Source organism: Branchiostoma floridae, chromosome 14 (assembly GCF_000003815.2).
Source record: "Branchiostoma floridae strain S238N-H82 chromosome 14, Bfl_VNyyK, whole genome shotgun sequence".
Lineage (NCBI taxonomy): Eukaryota > Metazoa > Chordata > Leptocardii > Amphioxiformes > Branchiostomatidae > Branchiostoma > Branchiostoma floridae.
Window position 1 is genome coordinate 9,490,351 of NC_049992.1, and position 15,396 is coordinate 9,505,746.

The 15,396-nt window shown below is 39.4% G+C and overlaps 1 protein-coding gene across 19 annotated transcripts in view; it reads left to right on the top strand.

Moving 5' to 3' along the window:
- Nucleotides 1–1,851: 1,851 nt before the first annotated feature.
- Nucleotides 1,852–15,396, top strand: part of LOC118431093 (rho guanine nucleotide exchange factor 10-like) — a 45,887-nt gene continuing 32,342 nt past the window's right edge. For 8 of the 19 annotated variants that reach the window (XM_035842178.1, XM_035842180.1, XM_035842183.1 and 5 more), the window contains exons 1-5: nt 1,982–2,037; nt 6,725–6,855; nt 7,832–9,123; nt 10,646–10,696; nt 13,142–13,321. In XM_035842178.1, coding sequence (XP_035698071.1) covers nt 6,851–6,855; nt 7,832–9,123; nt 10,646–10,696; nt 13,142–13,321 — 1,528 coding nt within the window. In that variant the 5' untranslated portion in view covers nt 1,982–2,037; nt 6,725–6,850. The other 11 variants (XM_035842189.1, XM_035842185.1, XM_035842193.1 and 8 more) reach the window with 4 other exon arrangements.

Consider the following 15,396-nt stretch of genomic DNA (forward strand, 5'->3'; position numbering starts at 1 on the left):
GATATAAAAGCTCCTTGCTCCAACAAATCTTTTGGGGGACATGGCAACTGATACTAGTATGTCATAAAGGAAACGCGTTATATAGGCCCCCTGCCCCAAAAGCCCGACTTGCAGGGCCTGCTATGGGGGCTACAACCTTGAAGCCTCCTAAATGTATACAGCATGACATGACTACATTATTTGAGCGCTAGCAGATGGGCATTAAAAATCGTCAGTATCTATGTTAAGTGTCAGACTTAAGGGGTGGGTACAAAACCGTTTTTTTTTCTTATTGGACCGGTCCAGAAAAAAACGGACCTGAAAAAATTTGGTGGACCGGATATTGGGCCTATTGGAAAATGAACAGATTATATGATCAGGCATTCATACGTTTTGGGGGCTTACCGGTCGAAGAAAATAACAAGAGCAGAGTAGAGTAGAGTCATATGTATATATATATATAATCATTTCTACCGAGTTTTATCATTCAAAGGCATTTTGCCTTGTACTAAAGTTGTAGGATTTTAAAACGCCAATGGGGGTCAAATACTACATTAAACGGGTTTCTTCGTAGCGAAATGGACCATTGTTTATCGACCATTCGCAGCTTTTCCCAGATGATTATAGGTTCAGGTTCAGGTCCGGACCTTGTCCTAATCCTCTGGGCCTGAATCGGACCTGGACCTAAATTATCTGTACCGGTTCCCACCCCTAGACTACGGTGTGTAAAAGTGAGCAGTTTCACCGCATTTTGTAATCTCCAAGCAGATCATACGGCGCCATGAGATAGAATCAAAGCTGGCCAAGGACTATTGCCGGCCAAAGGGAGTCAGACGGGCACCGGTCGCATACACACTCCTAGGCCATCTTTACTCCTCTGCCAGCTTTTGATACTATCTTATGCTATCTTAGAATCTTCTTGGAGATTACGCATTTTGTACGTCAAACCAGAGACTACAGAAAGATGCCGCACATGATGCAGAGCCGGACAGTTATCCGTCTAGCTGGTCAATTCAATGAATTGAATGCCCCCCCCCCCCGCCTTGATTTCACGTTCACAAAGTTGAAGAAGACACTGACAATCTGAACATAAGTTATCGACGCCATCTTCAAAAGCAGTGAAAACATTGATTTTGGAGAAAAATCATTTTCAAGCTGTCCAGCGATATCTTCACGTGTTTGTTCATAGATTTCTCTCTATGATTGATGGGCCGTTTAAGATTTTTTTCCCCTTTCCATTTCCCTTCAACTTATCTACTTGTGAAGTCATTGATTTTAGCCCCCGTTACAGTAGACTGTCACCATATATGTGAGCCAGTTTTACTAGGAATCTTTTAAGTTTGCAAGACGTTGTCTTTGTGACTGATAGTGATATAAGACGAATCAATATATACTGGGCATCATTGAAATACTAGGACAATTTACTTAAAAAAAAAGACTTGGTCTAAATCACTTTCCTGAATAAAATATGAATAACGTTATTTTGAGTTTTGATATCCACACAATTTGTGTTCTGGTGCTCATGAAAAGTGATCATCAGGGTGCTGTAGACGCGGGAAATACATTCAAAGTTTTCTCATTTTCCATTTACTGAAAGAAAAAAGTGTCGGCACAGTCCGTATTGTTTTGTCAAACCAAAACCTCCTTGGCCAAACTAACATTTTTGCTGACTATGCCGACGTGGTAATGGGGACCCCTAGCAGTTAAAATAATCATTGCAGTTTGACAGTGCGTAAACATTACCGAATTGCTGCAGTGCTGACAGTGGCTAATAGGGGCCGCTTTTGATCCATGCAAGAGAAGACGATCACTCCTCTTCCTCATCCTCGTGTCCTCTCAAATCATTGCCTGATGCTCATTGGTTACTACACATACAAAATGACATAGATAGCTCCAATATATAACAAGATCGATTTGTTCCATGGGTAAATTCTATCTTAACTCCTTTTTTTATCTGCTTTGATGTAAAACAAAAGTTTGCATTCCTCATGTGACGTGTCGTGGTCACATGACCTAACAAAGATGGCCGACCTTTATCGTGCAAAGTAGTGCAGAAGTGTAAGTATGTCTTTTCGCGGCTCTTTTGTCGCTCAAGTGTTGCGTAGTTGTTGATCTAAGAGTAAATTCTAGACGTGTGAGAAGATCTGGCGCAAGTCTGAGGCAAAGAAGCTGTGTGTTTGACGGAATTTCTTGCGAAATCGCTGAAGTGTGTTGTCGGTAGGGCCGGTTGTTCGACTCCCAGTGAGCCTTGAACTATTTGTGTGTGGTCGTCTGCCTGCGTACTGTGTGTATGCTAGATGTCTTGGACTTAATCCTCACCAACTGGGTTTCTTTTCTTTCTCGTAAGATTTCCGAAGAACTACGATGGTCTGTTTACGTAGTCAGTGTTCAAGTGCTTCTCAAATGACACAAATTGCTATTGTTAAGCGATAATTATACTTTAGAGGCTCAGAGAATAACAACAAACGAATTATGACCCGCGTCGGTGGTATAAAGGATTTTTTCAAGGCCTTATGACTATCATGACATTTCAAGAAAGTTTAAGCTGTTAAAGAACGCATATTTTGTGTATTTGGAGAAGGAATTGCAGGCAAATATTTGGTAAATGTTTGGCAACGTAGTAGTTTTCATATTCTACTTGTGACAAGTAACGTTAATTGTCATAAAGCACCTTATTGTTGTTGGTTGTATGGCAGTCAGAGGTGCATAATTTGCATATGGTTAATGGTGATCTGATTTTTCATCGCTGTAATGAATTTTGTTTCCAGGTTTTGATTTGTTTGCTTCTGTCTTTGCTGCATTCCTTTTTTTTTCCACAAAATTTTACGTAAAGTTTTGCATGCACATTCCATAACAGTCTCTACAAAACCGAGCAAAGAATCTTGTAACATTAATTGGTAGATATATGCCAACCTATTGGAGGGTCTAAGAAAATAATCATTATGCTGACAATAGCTCAAAATTCAAGGTTAATCTAACAATTTACAAGGTCCTGCAGCCATTCGAGATAGTCCAAAGTAGCTATAGTGTCTTTTTCTTTTTTTCTATAGTAACTGATATAACGTTATGACTTGTTTTATAAGTTACGAATCAATGTCCAGAAGCTAGTCTAACTTGTTTGGCTAAGCCTAATCCTGTTACTAATGTGAGGAAAATCATATTCAACTACATAGAGTCATAATCACTAATATTAATACAGATGCCGTATCTAAACTTGACCTTTGACTTTGTACATCGGTGCCCACGCACTTGTATTTTCAGCTGTTTAATTCATGTGGGTAATATTTCTAAATCCAGTTACTACAATTTGAAATGAAGGAGATTATTATATACATAGTTGAAAAATCTTGGCAAACTGTCACTGTGAAGCACTCACTGATAAAAACAAACAAATTATGAATGCTGACCCCTACATATTCCCTTAAAGAGTCTAATTTACATAGAATAGTAATTACTTCCTCCCTAATTATAGATGTACAAGAATTTTGTGTTGCAGTAATTCAATTAACAGGACAATCAGATTCCAGCCACTGTTTTGATAGGTTCATAAACAAATATGGAAAAAGTGCTTCCAAAAACTACCTCAGGAGTTTGGGATTATTTCTATTTAAACAAGCAACAAACCCTTTAATTTTTTCATAAACAGCTGAAAACCATAGCTGTTTGAGTTGTGATATTTGTATATTTGTACATTGTATATCTAACTGCCTTGTAACAAGAAATACAAATGTGTATTGTCTATTGATAACCATTATCTTTTTCATGCATTAATCAACAGCTAGGAAGATAATTATCAGTCACAGGAATGAATGGCTAATGTGAAAATTCTCCAGAGACTGAGTCACCAGACTTTTATTTATTGGCTCCATGCCAACTAATGTAGTACATGTTCCAGCCCTGGTCTGTCTTTCCTCACTAGCCAGGGTAGTGTCCTATGGACCTACATATCTGCTAAACTCTGCGTTTTCGCCCTTTGAGATGATGTATCCGTAACTAAGAAGTCAAAAGACTTTTCAATGAGATTGAATTTTGAAAATATCTTTGGAACTTCTGTTATCTAAGTGGTCACTGTATAACCTCCTTGATATGATAGAGTGAAGAGCTTCTATATAGAGTGAAGAGCACCTATTTGAAGGTGTCACAATACACAATATGTGTCATTTTATGGCCCCCAATTTTGAGTTTAATTCAAGCTGCATTATGTCATTGGTTTAAAATGTTGCTCCCAAAAAAGTCAATGTCAAGTGAGCTGACCCAGAGAATTTTTAGCCTGTCTGGACAAATGCCCAATTGTAGTCTAGTATCAACTCAATAAGGGGCCATCTTACTGTGATTTATACTGTTACATTTCACTTGCTAGATATGGGCATATGATATAGTATACCATACACTCATACATGTTGTATGGCTTGTTTTTTCAACATCTGCACGTCACGTGGTATTTGCTTTTGCTCAATGGACACTCGATTTCTTCTACTGGGTAGCATACACCAGTTGTTGCAAAATTGTTGAACCTAAGGTAAACTGGTTCACATTCATTCCTATGGAAAACGTGGTACTAGGAAGCACAGTAGGAGGGAAAGAGGACTAGACAGTATGGTTTACATTCCTGATACAGCTCTACCCAATTGAACCTTTGACCTCAAGTCTAGACTAGACCCAAACTATACTTAGCAGTGCTGTGAACTGCTGGTGCCTAAATTGGAAGTGGCGTCAGACGTCCACGTTCTGTAGTGCACTCCAACTGTCCACATGCACAGTTAATTGAATATTGGTAGAAAATATAGTAGTAACTCCTAGCAAGGTATGATTGTCTAAGCAGATATTGGGAAGAAATTTTCATAGAATTTAATATTCTTGTAAAAAAACTATTGGTGGCCGCATTTGGACATGGCTGTCAGTCTGTCAGAACAACTAGGAAGTCAGGGAAAAATAATTGATGGCCTTTTTTTTTACATCTGCTCAAGAATTATGATGATGTACAGTATTTTTGTTGTTGTTGTTTTTTTCAGTAAAAATGTTCTTTATTTTGATGCAAATAAAATGTAAATGTATGATGTAAGATAGATTTTCTAGTAACAGCATAAAACTGAAACAAGTTATCTTTTTAACTGTTAAATAAGATAACTGCTGTCAGATATTTTTCTTAATTTTTTTAGAAATTTAAGCAGTAACTTTAACATTACATTCCGTGAATTTGCTCTCTTGTGGAATTTGTCCCAGTGACTCACACCCTTTTCTATAATGTCAATATTGACTTTGTCACCATAAACTACAAGAACAACAGTGCAAATATTTGTCACCATGTGGTGATAGATTCAGTTCCAACTAAATGTGACAATATACTCAGATCTATACACATGTGCTCATGATAATGACTACACATATCATATTCCCATGCATATACCACGTTCACAGTTGCACCAGCCTGCCACTGCAGATTTTTTTTTGTATATTAATCATAAACCATATCTATGCAAGATTATGAACATGGAAGTAGAGAATAGAAAATGATATATTCACTCAATCACTTGTGCCGCAGAGGGTGCCGTTGGAAAGCCGGAAATTACCAACTAATTTTTAATGTTTAATATGTCATTTTAGCTCAAAGCTTACAAAATTACATTTTCATTGATTTTGTGTCATGAAGTGTCAATTTTTGTCCCATGACGGAAGAACGAGTTTCTGGTCTAGACTGTTCTACAAAAGTATATGACGCGGGAGGGTCGGAACCAAATGTTGATTTTCAATATTGAATATGTCATTTGATTTTTAGCTCAAAAATTACATTTTCATTGATTTCGTGTCATGAAGTTCAAACATTTTGGATGGACGGGGATTATCAGTTTTCTCCTCTTCAGTCTTCTGTCCCACAACGGAAGGATGGGTCCTAGTCTAGACTGTCCTTTAAGTTGTACAGCACACGTACAGGAGATTTGGTACACTGATCCTGTTTGTGATGCATTCTTCACAAAGTACATTGACCTGCAGTTAACAACAAGGTCAGACTCCACAGAGTTGAACTGGGGGGAGGTCTTTATGGCCTAGTTCTTGTATGTCCAATTGATTTGAGGGATGGGGATAGGGGGGTGGCGGCAAGTTTAGAGGAGATGGCTGACATCCTACAATGGCTATAGTGTTTTACTGTAATTAAAAGTAAATAAAAATTGCTAACACTTATAGATATAAGTGTTAGCAATTTTTATTTTGCAGCTTAATGATAGTGCGATTTTTTGCGTGCAACAGTATTACTATTTGTGTGAGCTTAAAAGTACCACAGAAATCTCTTCTCCACTCGTATGAAGATATTATTAGATCCCAGTGAAAATAAATGAATTTACGGTAAATAAGTTGGTAAGTAAAGTAAGTCGGTGAGGATTCTTTGGGAGACAAGACGGCCTTAAGTTACCATGGATCTATGAGGCCAAGTTCACATTGTGTCTTTCCTTACTATTTTGCATAAGGAGACACCAGTGTCAAGGCCATAACTGATAAGGGCAGCTGGTTCCTATGGATTTGGTGCTGGAAGTAACCGTTCTGTAGATAATCAAACTCTACAGCTTTCCACCACTGCTTCGGGAAGGATATAGATCATTTCGTTGCTCAAAAGAGAAAAATTATGGCACTCTAGCTTTTAAACGCCGCACCATTAATAAGTACATGATGTACACTGTTCAGTAGATCTAATGTTTCATGCAGCACAGATTGAGTAATAACTAACACCTGTGACTTAAAATCAATGCAGTGCAGCTAAGGACCCATCTTCCATCCCACTACAACTAGAACGGACAGAGTCTAGTCCAGAAGCACAGCTGACACAGAGGCCAGAGATTCCTAGCTAATTTTGGCCAGTCGGGCCGCACGTTCGACCATGGGGTAAATGTGTTTGGGATTTTGGTGGAGCATGTCTGTCCTTGCATGTGGTAGTACTGTATGTAGACTAGTACTGGCAGTGTAGTGAATGCCGCATCCTTCTCGCTTGGGGACTTTAACTTCAAGGCATGTCTATGGCTTGCATGTTTTCTCTCTTTTGTCTTTGATGTAGAAAATAAATAACCAGGTCAAGGTGATGGGAAGGGGTTCTAATGCAAGTTAGCTATGTACAATAATGGTCTCAAACTACTTCCATCTGGAATATAACTATAAGGCACAATCATTACCTAGAAGCAGTAATTTGATGAAAATGCCAATTTCTTCTTTTCAAGGAACCTTGGCTTTGATAGGGGTGTTCCAAAAATAACACTTATCATGGAACAGAAAGCAGCCTTGGCTACGAACGTTGCCTTTCATGAGGGTCTGCATGGGGGGTCCCGACAACGATTTAAGCTGAATTCAGAAGAACCCCCTACGTATTACGCTGAATCAAGAAAGGCAATCACGCTAAATTTGGTTGCTCCGCTACGAATTATGTAGATAAAATGGTTTACGGGAATAAAAATAGGCTGCCTACGCCTTATGGAAAAGAGCATGCAGACCCTCTTTCATTGATACAGTAGGTTAGACATCCAGGTAATAAGATTCTCAAAAAGAAGTTGCTGAAAGCAACTGAGTAAAACCATATTCAGTTGCTGGAGTAACTACTTTTTGGCGAAGGTTGCCTTTCCCTCATCTAAAAATTTGTTTGAATGATGTAGACCCAAGGGAGCTTATTTACACATTTCTACATGTATGATCATGATTCACCTCATTTATGCTTAAAAGCTCTCTCTTTCTTTGTAGCTGCAAGGTGTAATGACATCTAGAAGCTTTGCCTTTTTGAATGGTCCTTAGATACTACCTTGAAGAAAGCATGTGGTATAGTGCATGCATGCGCATGTACAAGTTGATGAGTTTACTTTGTTGTATATTCCAGACAAGAAGGGTCGAAAGAAGAACAAGACTACCAACAGGTCCTGACTGATGATGATGAGTTGGGCCAAGAGGTGGAGGGAACGTTCGACATCGAGGTAAGACCGAGGACATCCATCCCAAACATCCTCCTCGCGGGGAGTTCCACAAACCAACCAGATGGCGAGGATTCTGCAGACATGAACGGCGCGACTGCTGCTGGGGAAAGCGAGGAAGCCGTGCTGAGGGCGGACACCAAGAAAATAAGAGTCATGCCGTCGGGGGAAGAGAAAAATGTCGAAAAGGATAAGGCAAAGAAGGAGGAAAAACACGTAAGGTATGCAGATGTGGACTTACCCCCTGCTAGTGATAAAAAGAGCGACAACGACGACATGACGGAATACACCGATGTTATTCCACAGGGAAGGAAAGGGACGGGAAAGGAGGAGACAGAAAACGTAACGTCAAGTGTAAACGGGTCCTCGTATGAAAATGTAACGCCTGTTGTAGAGGACGGTACAGGACAGAAGAGTGAGGAAGTGGGTAAGAGTGAAAAGAAGCCAAGTTCAAATACTTCTGCTGCTGAGCCAACGAAACAAAACGGAGATTCCAAAGGAGAAACAGAAGAGGACGACAAAATTAGTTACGAGGATGTTATCCCGACCGCTAGAGCTGCAGAAGAACAGTATGACGACGTGTTACCTACGGGAAAGTCCGCAGAACACAAGTCCGCTGCAGAGAATACAAAAGAAAGGACCGGAGAAGATGAAGTGTATGAAAGTGAGTCCAAAAAACAAGCTACTTCGAATGATATAGAGAAGGAAGTATTGGTAGATCCCGCGAAAAGCGGTAGGAAAGCATCAGACAATGATGAAGAATGTGCAGCGTTCTTTGATCCTTTAGAAGAATTTGGGGACGGCGACGTTCCCGCTGCTGTAGCAGAGGACACTGGGAACGGTAAGGCCACCGCGGAACAAGGTAAAAGCCAAGGAGAGATTCCACCAAAGAAGGAGGACGAAAATCAAGTCCAAACGAATGAAAATCAGCAGGACACAAGTCAAGTGCATGATGTAATCCAAGGTCAAAATCACGATCAGCATGACCCTAATCAGCAATATGATCCGAATTACTACGGCCAGTATGATCCAAATCAAGGTTATGATTATGGTTACTATAGTCAAGGCTTCTATGAGGAGAACCAGCAGTATGATTACAGCCAGTACTATGGTACTGGGTATGAGGCTGATCAGGCACAGCATGGACAGGGGTATGACTATTCGTACAATCAGCAGAACTGGCAACAAGGACAGTATCCAGGTAAGGGAAAATGTTTCTTCTGTTTCAAATCAAAATGTTGTGTCCAACTGCTGAACAGTAAAGTTTCTGTAAATGCACTTTGCTTCTACGAGTTCTACTACAACAGTCCTTTTTGGTTGCAGCAGGTGCAACTTGGGGGGAAATATGTTATATTTGCTGGCAAATGCCAACTCATTCTAAATCCTTGCTTGAAGCTGTTTTGGTCTGATAAGCTGCTGTTTGTGTAACTAGTTGTGTAGGAGGAAGAGAATTTGAAGCATGTTGCTAGGACATGTCAACTGATTGTCACTGACACATGCTTCTAGTTCCATCATTTGTAAATCTTTAGATAATTCTCCATTCACAATTGAAACGAAAGGAATATCAATTGGCTAAAATGTCTTTTACCATTAGATAACAGTAAACAACGTTAGTCAATGAGTAATTATGTCTTTAGTTTATACTCTTCGCATCCAACTACGGTCCACTATCTGGATAGTGAATACACTTTTGTTGTAGAAATACATCCCAAATTCCAAGTCACCAAATAATACATTTGTAAATTATAAAAGAATGTCAGTATTGGATGATCAAAGACAGCCAGTTTTTATTTGTTTGTAAAATGGCATATTGATTGAATTAATTTTCTCCGCTACCGATTTGAGACTTCAGTTTTTTATTTTGCTTGTGGACTTCTACAAATTTTCCTTTTTTTACGAAAGCCCTGGCTTGAACAGAAATGTTTTTCCCACCCCATGACTATTCTTGCACTGCCAAAAACATGTCCCTACATGTGCAAACTTAGCTTTACAGAGAAGACCTTGAAAGAGTTTAACAGTGTGCCATGACCCGTTTTGACCCATCCTGTCAGTATTATGTGAGATGTGTACAGAGAAAAGGTCAGGTTTCCCCTCTTCTAAAAGACTGTTGACAGTACATGCTACATGTCACGTTTAATGACTGGACTTGTTTGCCAGGTACTTGTTTTCCAGTGCACATGTAACTCTCTTTACAGTAAATTTGCCATTGTTTACTTTTTGTACAAGAAGTTACAACTCAAGTTGAAAGTGTCATATGAAAGATACCTATAGTAGTTAGTATAAACTTATAATGGAATATTTATTGGGATATACACGTACATGTATGAATGAAACTTCCATGCATATACAATATATATATTTTGAAATTTTTAAAATAATGACTGACAGACTACAATTTGATTGAGGAAAACAATTTTTTTATTTATAACTCTACGATCTAACTGTGGAAATTAAAGAAAGGCTGTTCAATTTATTTGATGTATCCATGGAATTGGAACTCGTTTGATCACAATTTATCTCTCAATTTTTGTCTCTCTATTCTGTAGCCTTCAAAAGGTTGAAATGACACATCATATGGTACCCTGACAAACACATACTTCACTTCTGAGTGACATTGGTCATGCCAGGAAGTTGGTGCAGAATACAAGTTAAAGACAAAATGGCCGATAAATCTTTTGTCTAAAGGAAAGTTTGAAGTTCAACTAACGCTGTTTTTCTTTCAGCCTACCAGTATGACCAAGCTGCTGGATGGGAACAGAACCAGACATATGAAGGTGAGAGTGGACACAGATGTAACAGTAATGGAGGAGTCTGCTTGGGGAGGGCACCATGCCAAACACTAAATCCAGAAAGGCACTGTGGTTATGTGTTATTCAGCAGGCTGGCTTTGTACAGTCTTAAAACAGTAGATTACCAGCCCACTCGTTCTCTCCTAGAACTATCGCTGGATGGAATTCGTTGCCATCAAGCACAGTATGGGCATCCTCACTTTCTTTAAACAACATAATTTTGCTGTCAGATGTGAAGTTTAGGTGTGATAAGTCGTTCAGTATAATATAGCACAGTCCAGTCAGTTCTTGGATGGGAAACTAACCAAGGACGACCAGATGCTGTAGCCTCGCAAAGAATTCCACGAAATCGGAAATCGTCTTCCGGGATGGACGTAAAACGGGGGGTCCCGTGCTCGAGGAGGCGCCTTGACTACGCTGATCAGCCTCAGTACTAAACACATTGGGTACCTACTGGGTGCAAATACACCCGATATATTATTATTATTATTATAACCAGCTGCTGTCATGCCAGTGCCTGCTAAGCTGGTGTGTTACGCTGAAGGGTGGTTATACCGGCTATATCAATACAGATGAGATACAGATACATGTTTGGGAATCTGAATAGGTTGCTGTTTTGTATTTGGTAACGGCTCATGTAAGGCTTACCACCAGTAGGTCATATATAATGGTCTGTCCCTAAGTTAGCCTAACCACAAGCAGCTGCACTAATGCTGAGTCCCCCCTCCCCTGCACCCACACTACATGCTCCATTAGCAGAGGTGCCGTCAGACAAGTCCTGTTGTGTCTCGTAACAGTACTCCTCCGCCCCTCATGTCAAGGTTCCCCAGAATATTCCTCCCACCTCCTCCACAGTACAAGAGGCTCCTTGTTCCCTGTTCTAGTGTGGGTAGGATAAGTACTTCTCCATAAGCATGACAAACAGTTGCCTCAGCTGTCAACAAACCCTACACTCTGTCAGTAGCTTGAGTAGGGAGTGGAAATTGAACAGTTTATGGTTTAGAGGACAGACGTATTGCCGAGTAAATAACTTTACTATAACCACAGTGGAAATAGTTTTCCGAACCATAAGAAAGTACTTCTCCATAAGCATGACAAACAGTTGCATCAGCTGTCAACAAAGCCTACACTCTGTCACTAGCTTGAGTGGGGAGCAGAGATTGTGAACAGTTTCTGGTTAGAGGACAGACTTATTGCTGAGTAAACAACTTTACTATGACCACAGTGCAAATAGTTTTCCTAGCCATAAGGAAGTACATTTGTACTTCTACATAGTATATATTGTGGGAAATTCAAGGAGCACAATAGGTTTTATGTTCATAGAGCAGTGTCTGGAAAAACAAGTCTGTGAACACTGACAAATCCAGACACTGTAGTGACTTTTGGGCAATCTGGCCTTTGATTTGTCCATGTCACTAACAATAAATTCAGGATGAATAAAGTAAAATAAGGTGCTTCATAGAATTAAAGCGACCAATTGCGCTTCACATGTGATGTATGCTTAATGTAGGCCAGCTACGATTAATGGTAAGCAGGGCTCGAAATACCACATGCATATGCAAGTTTGTGCATGTAAAATTGGTGTGGTGCAAGTAAGTTTGGACCAAACTTGCACCAGTGCAAGTTACTTTTATCCACTAATACCTGACTTTAGAAAAGGCTTACACACACCAAGAATATTGTCTGCCATTGAAAGGTAAAAGAAAACAACACTGAATAAAAAAATAGCCTAAATTTGTTATTTCTAAACTTGGTTAGACATCCAGGTAAACAAAATTTGAAGACAATTCCATCAGTATTCTCTATAATGCTAATAATTCCTATGGTGTTGTCTTACCTTGATTTGCATATGAGTAAATACATTTTGCATACAATTTAGTGACTTTGATATGATCAACTGGATTTTCCAGTTATATGTGTTTGTATTGAGTTGTTCTAGCGATGGTTAAGTGATGGAAGTCACTCGAAGAGTCCAGAAGAAATCTATTGATCTTATCAAGTTGTAGACATTGAATTGTCTTAAATTAAGCCTAAATTCACATTTGTTGTACAATTTGAAATCCAAAATAAAATACGCTTTGGAAAACAAATATCCAAACATGTGGTCTTTATGTATCCCCATATATTTGCAAATTTTCAGAAGAAGAATAAAGGGTTAACAGTTCACTATTTTGGGTTGTGCAAGTAAGTTTCTTTTGGTGCAAGTTACCTTTGGCTTAACTTGCACTGGTGCAAGTTGACTGAAAAGTGTATTTCGAGCCCTGGTAAGTTACTGACTACGCCACATGGAAAAAAGCACACACACCGTCTAGTACATGTGTAATTACATTTTGCAGTCATCAATAGCTATGCTCAATAGCCACATGTATGAAAAGTGAACCCAGTGAGTGAGGAATTTCTGATATTTTGTTTCTTGTCCATATTTCACAGGTTTTGATTCATCGCATACCCAGCCACAGACAGCTAGTGAGGATTCCTTCCCCCCACCCCCACCCGATCTCCCCCTGCCTCCCCCTCCACCTGACAGTGCCCTACCCCCACCCCCTCCTGATGAAGCAGAGGAGGGGGAGGTTTACGATGATGTTGCTGAGGGGGGAGCATCTTCAGCAGGTGTGTCTCTCTTGTCTCTTTATTTATTCATTTATTTGTTTGGCTGCCATTAGAATCAGCCAAGGTTAACGGGAGGGGGCCATACTTCGACACCCGTTCTAAGTGGATGCGCATGGCTTTTGTCAATGTACATTTTACAGTGAACTCATCAAAAACAAGTTAAGATCTTGTATGCATCCATATAACTGTTGTTGAAGCTGTACAGATATATATTTCATTTAACAGTAGCGTTCCGCACTGTACTTTGACAGCGCACGAAACTTACAGCAGGTTTTCGGCTTGCGTCCTAGCAGAACGTTCCAACACAAAAAAGGGGTCCAAACTCCGACATAGTAACAACCAGACCATCGCCGTGCATTTTTAAACAACTTAATGAATGAATGAATGAATGAATTTATTGCTCAACAATCGCACAGGGTACAATGTATGGCAATTAATAACAACTAATAGCTATACAGACAGTAGTACTAAGAGGCTACATACAAAACAACAACAAAACATTATCGATAATAGTACAGTTATGTATGATTAATCTGATCTCGCATTTGGAACACATTATAAAGAAACTGGCCTACGTAGACGGATATATGAGTTGAACATGAGAGCAATACATGGAAAATATCGCTTTCTGCACCAGCGAGAGAGATGTGTGTTTTGGTTCTAATATTCTTAAACAATGTTTCTCTCTCTTTACTGTAGGTGGGACATTTCATAACAAAGTGGAATTCATCTTCTATATTTTCATGACATGTAGGACACAGTCTCTGAGTGGCTGGTGTGTTACGGTGACGACCTTTTTCAATTTCTAAGCAATGTGCACTTATTCTCAGTTTTGTAATGCTGTATCTAAATGATCTATTATGAATTGATTTGAGATATTCTTCCATACCAAAGTGTTTTTTGATTTTCGAATATGTTTTAAGTTTGTTGGTGCTTTTGAGCTGTTCCCTCCAGCCAGAAAGAAACGTGTCTTTTAGACGCTCTTTGAATATGTTCCCAAAATGTTTGGCATTAACAGCGGGGTTAAGCCAAACATTTTGGAACCCATGTCGGCATAAAATGTCCTGAACGTGAGTAGCCCAGTCATGTCCTTCTTCGACTGAAGTGTCGTAAGCCTTTTTAACAATCCTATCATTTGGTAGAGTATGCAATCTTAGCCAATATTTAATCAGATGTGTTTGACTGTCAACGAATAGAGGAAATACTCCTAATTCCCCTCTTACGGCGGCATTGACAGAGCTTTTCGGTACATGAAGTAAAATTTTGCAGAAATTTAAGAGTACGTATTCTAAGTCAGGTACTTCATTTGAGATTTTTGGTTGTTCTATTGTTATATGCTGGTTCCTAAACAAAGTGTCTGACTGGTATATCACGTTCAGTTTGTCACTGTATTTCTTGAATCGAACAAGAATGGGACGAGTATAAATAGTCGAGGCTTCTGATATATTTCCCAGACGAGAGACTCTAAGTATGTCAACTTCTGATCCCAATATCGGGCTGAGGACTCTGGCTATAGATGTTCTGGTCGTTTCATTTTGACATTCCGGAATCCCCTTGAATATTAGATCTCTGCATTGTGCATTTATTCCTGTGAGCTCACTACAATAAAGTAGGATAGGTTTAACCAGGCTGTTAAACAGATCAATAGCTAGGGAAATCGAGGGGTTGGAATTAGATGATAAGAATGATTTCAATTTGAACGAGGCCCGTAGTGCTTTCAATCTTAACTGTTTTATGGCTCGACTAAAAGATCCTGAAGGTGTTATGTCCACTCCTAGGTAGGTATAAAAGTGTGTTATCTCTATAGTTTGACCCTGAGATGTGAAAGGTGACTGTTTGTTATTGACTGTCCGCCCATTTTTGGAGAAGATCATTACTTTTGTTTTGTTCTTATTGATTGATAATTTCCACAGAGAGCAAAATTGGTCCAGTGCCCTCAAACATTCTTTGAGGCCTGATTCTGATTTCGATACAAGTACAAGGTCATCAGCCCAAAATATGCTGTTTACAGGAGTATCTTTTAAGAATAGGGAGTCACAAGATATTGGATTTAATAGGGCCGGGAAATCGTTAAT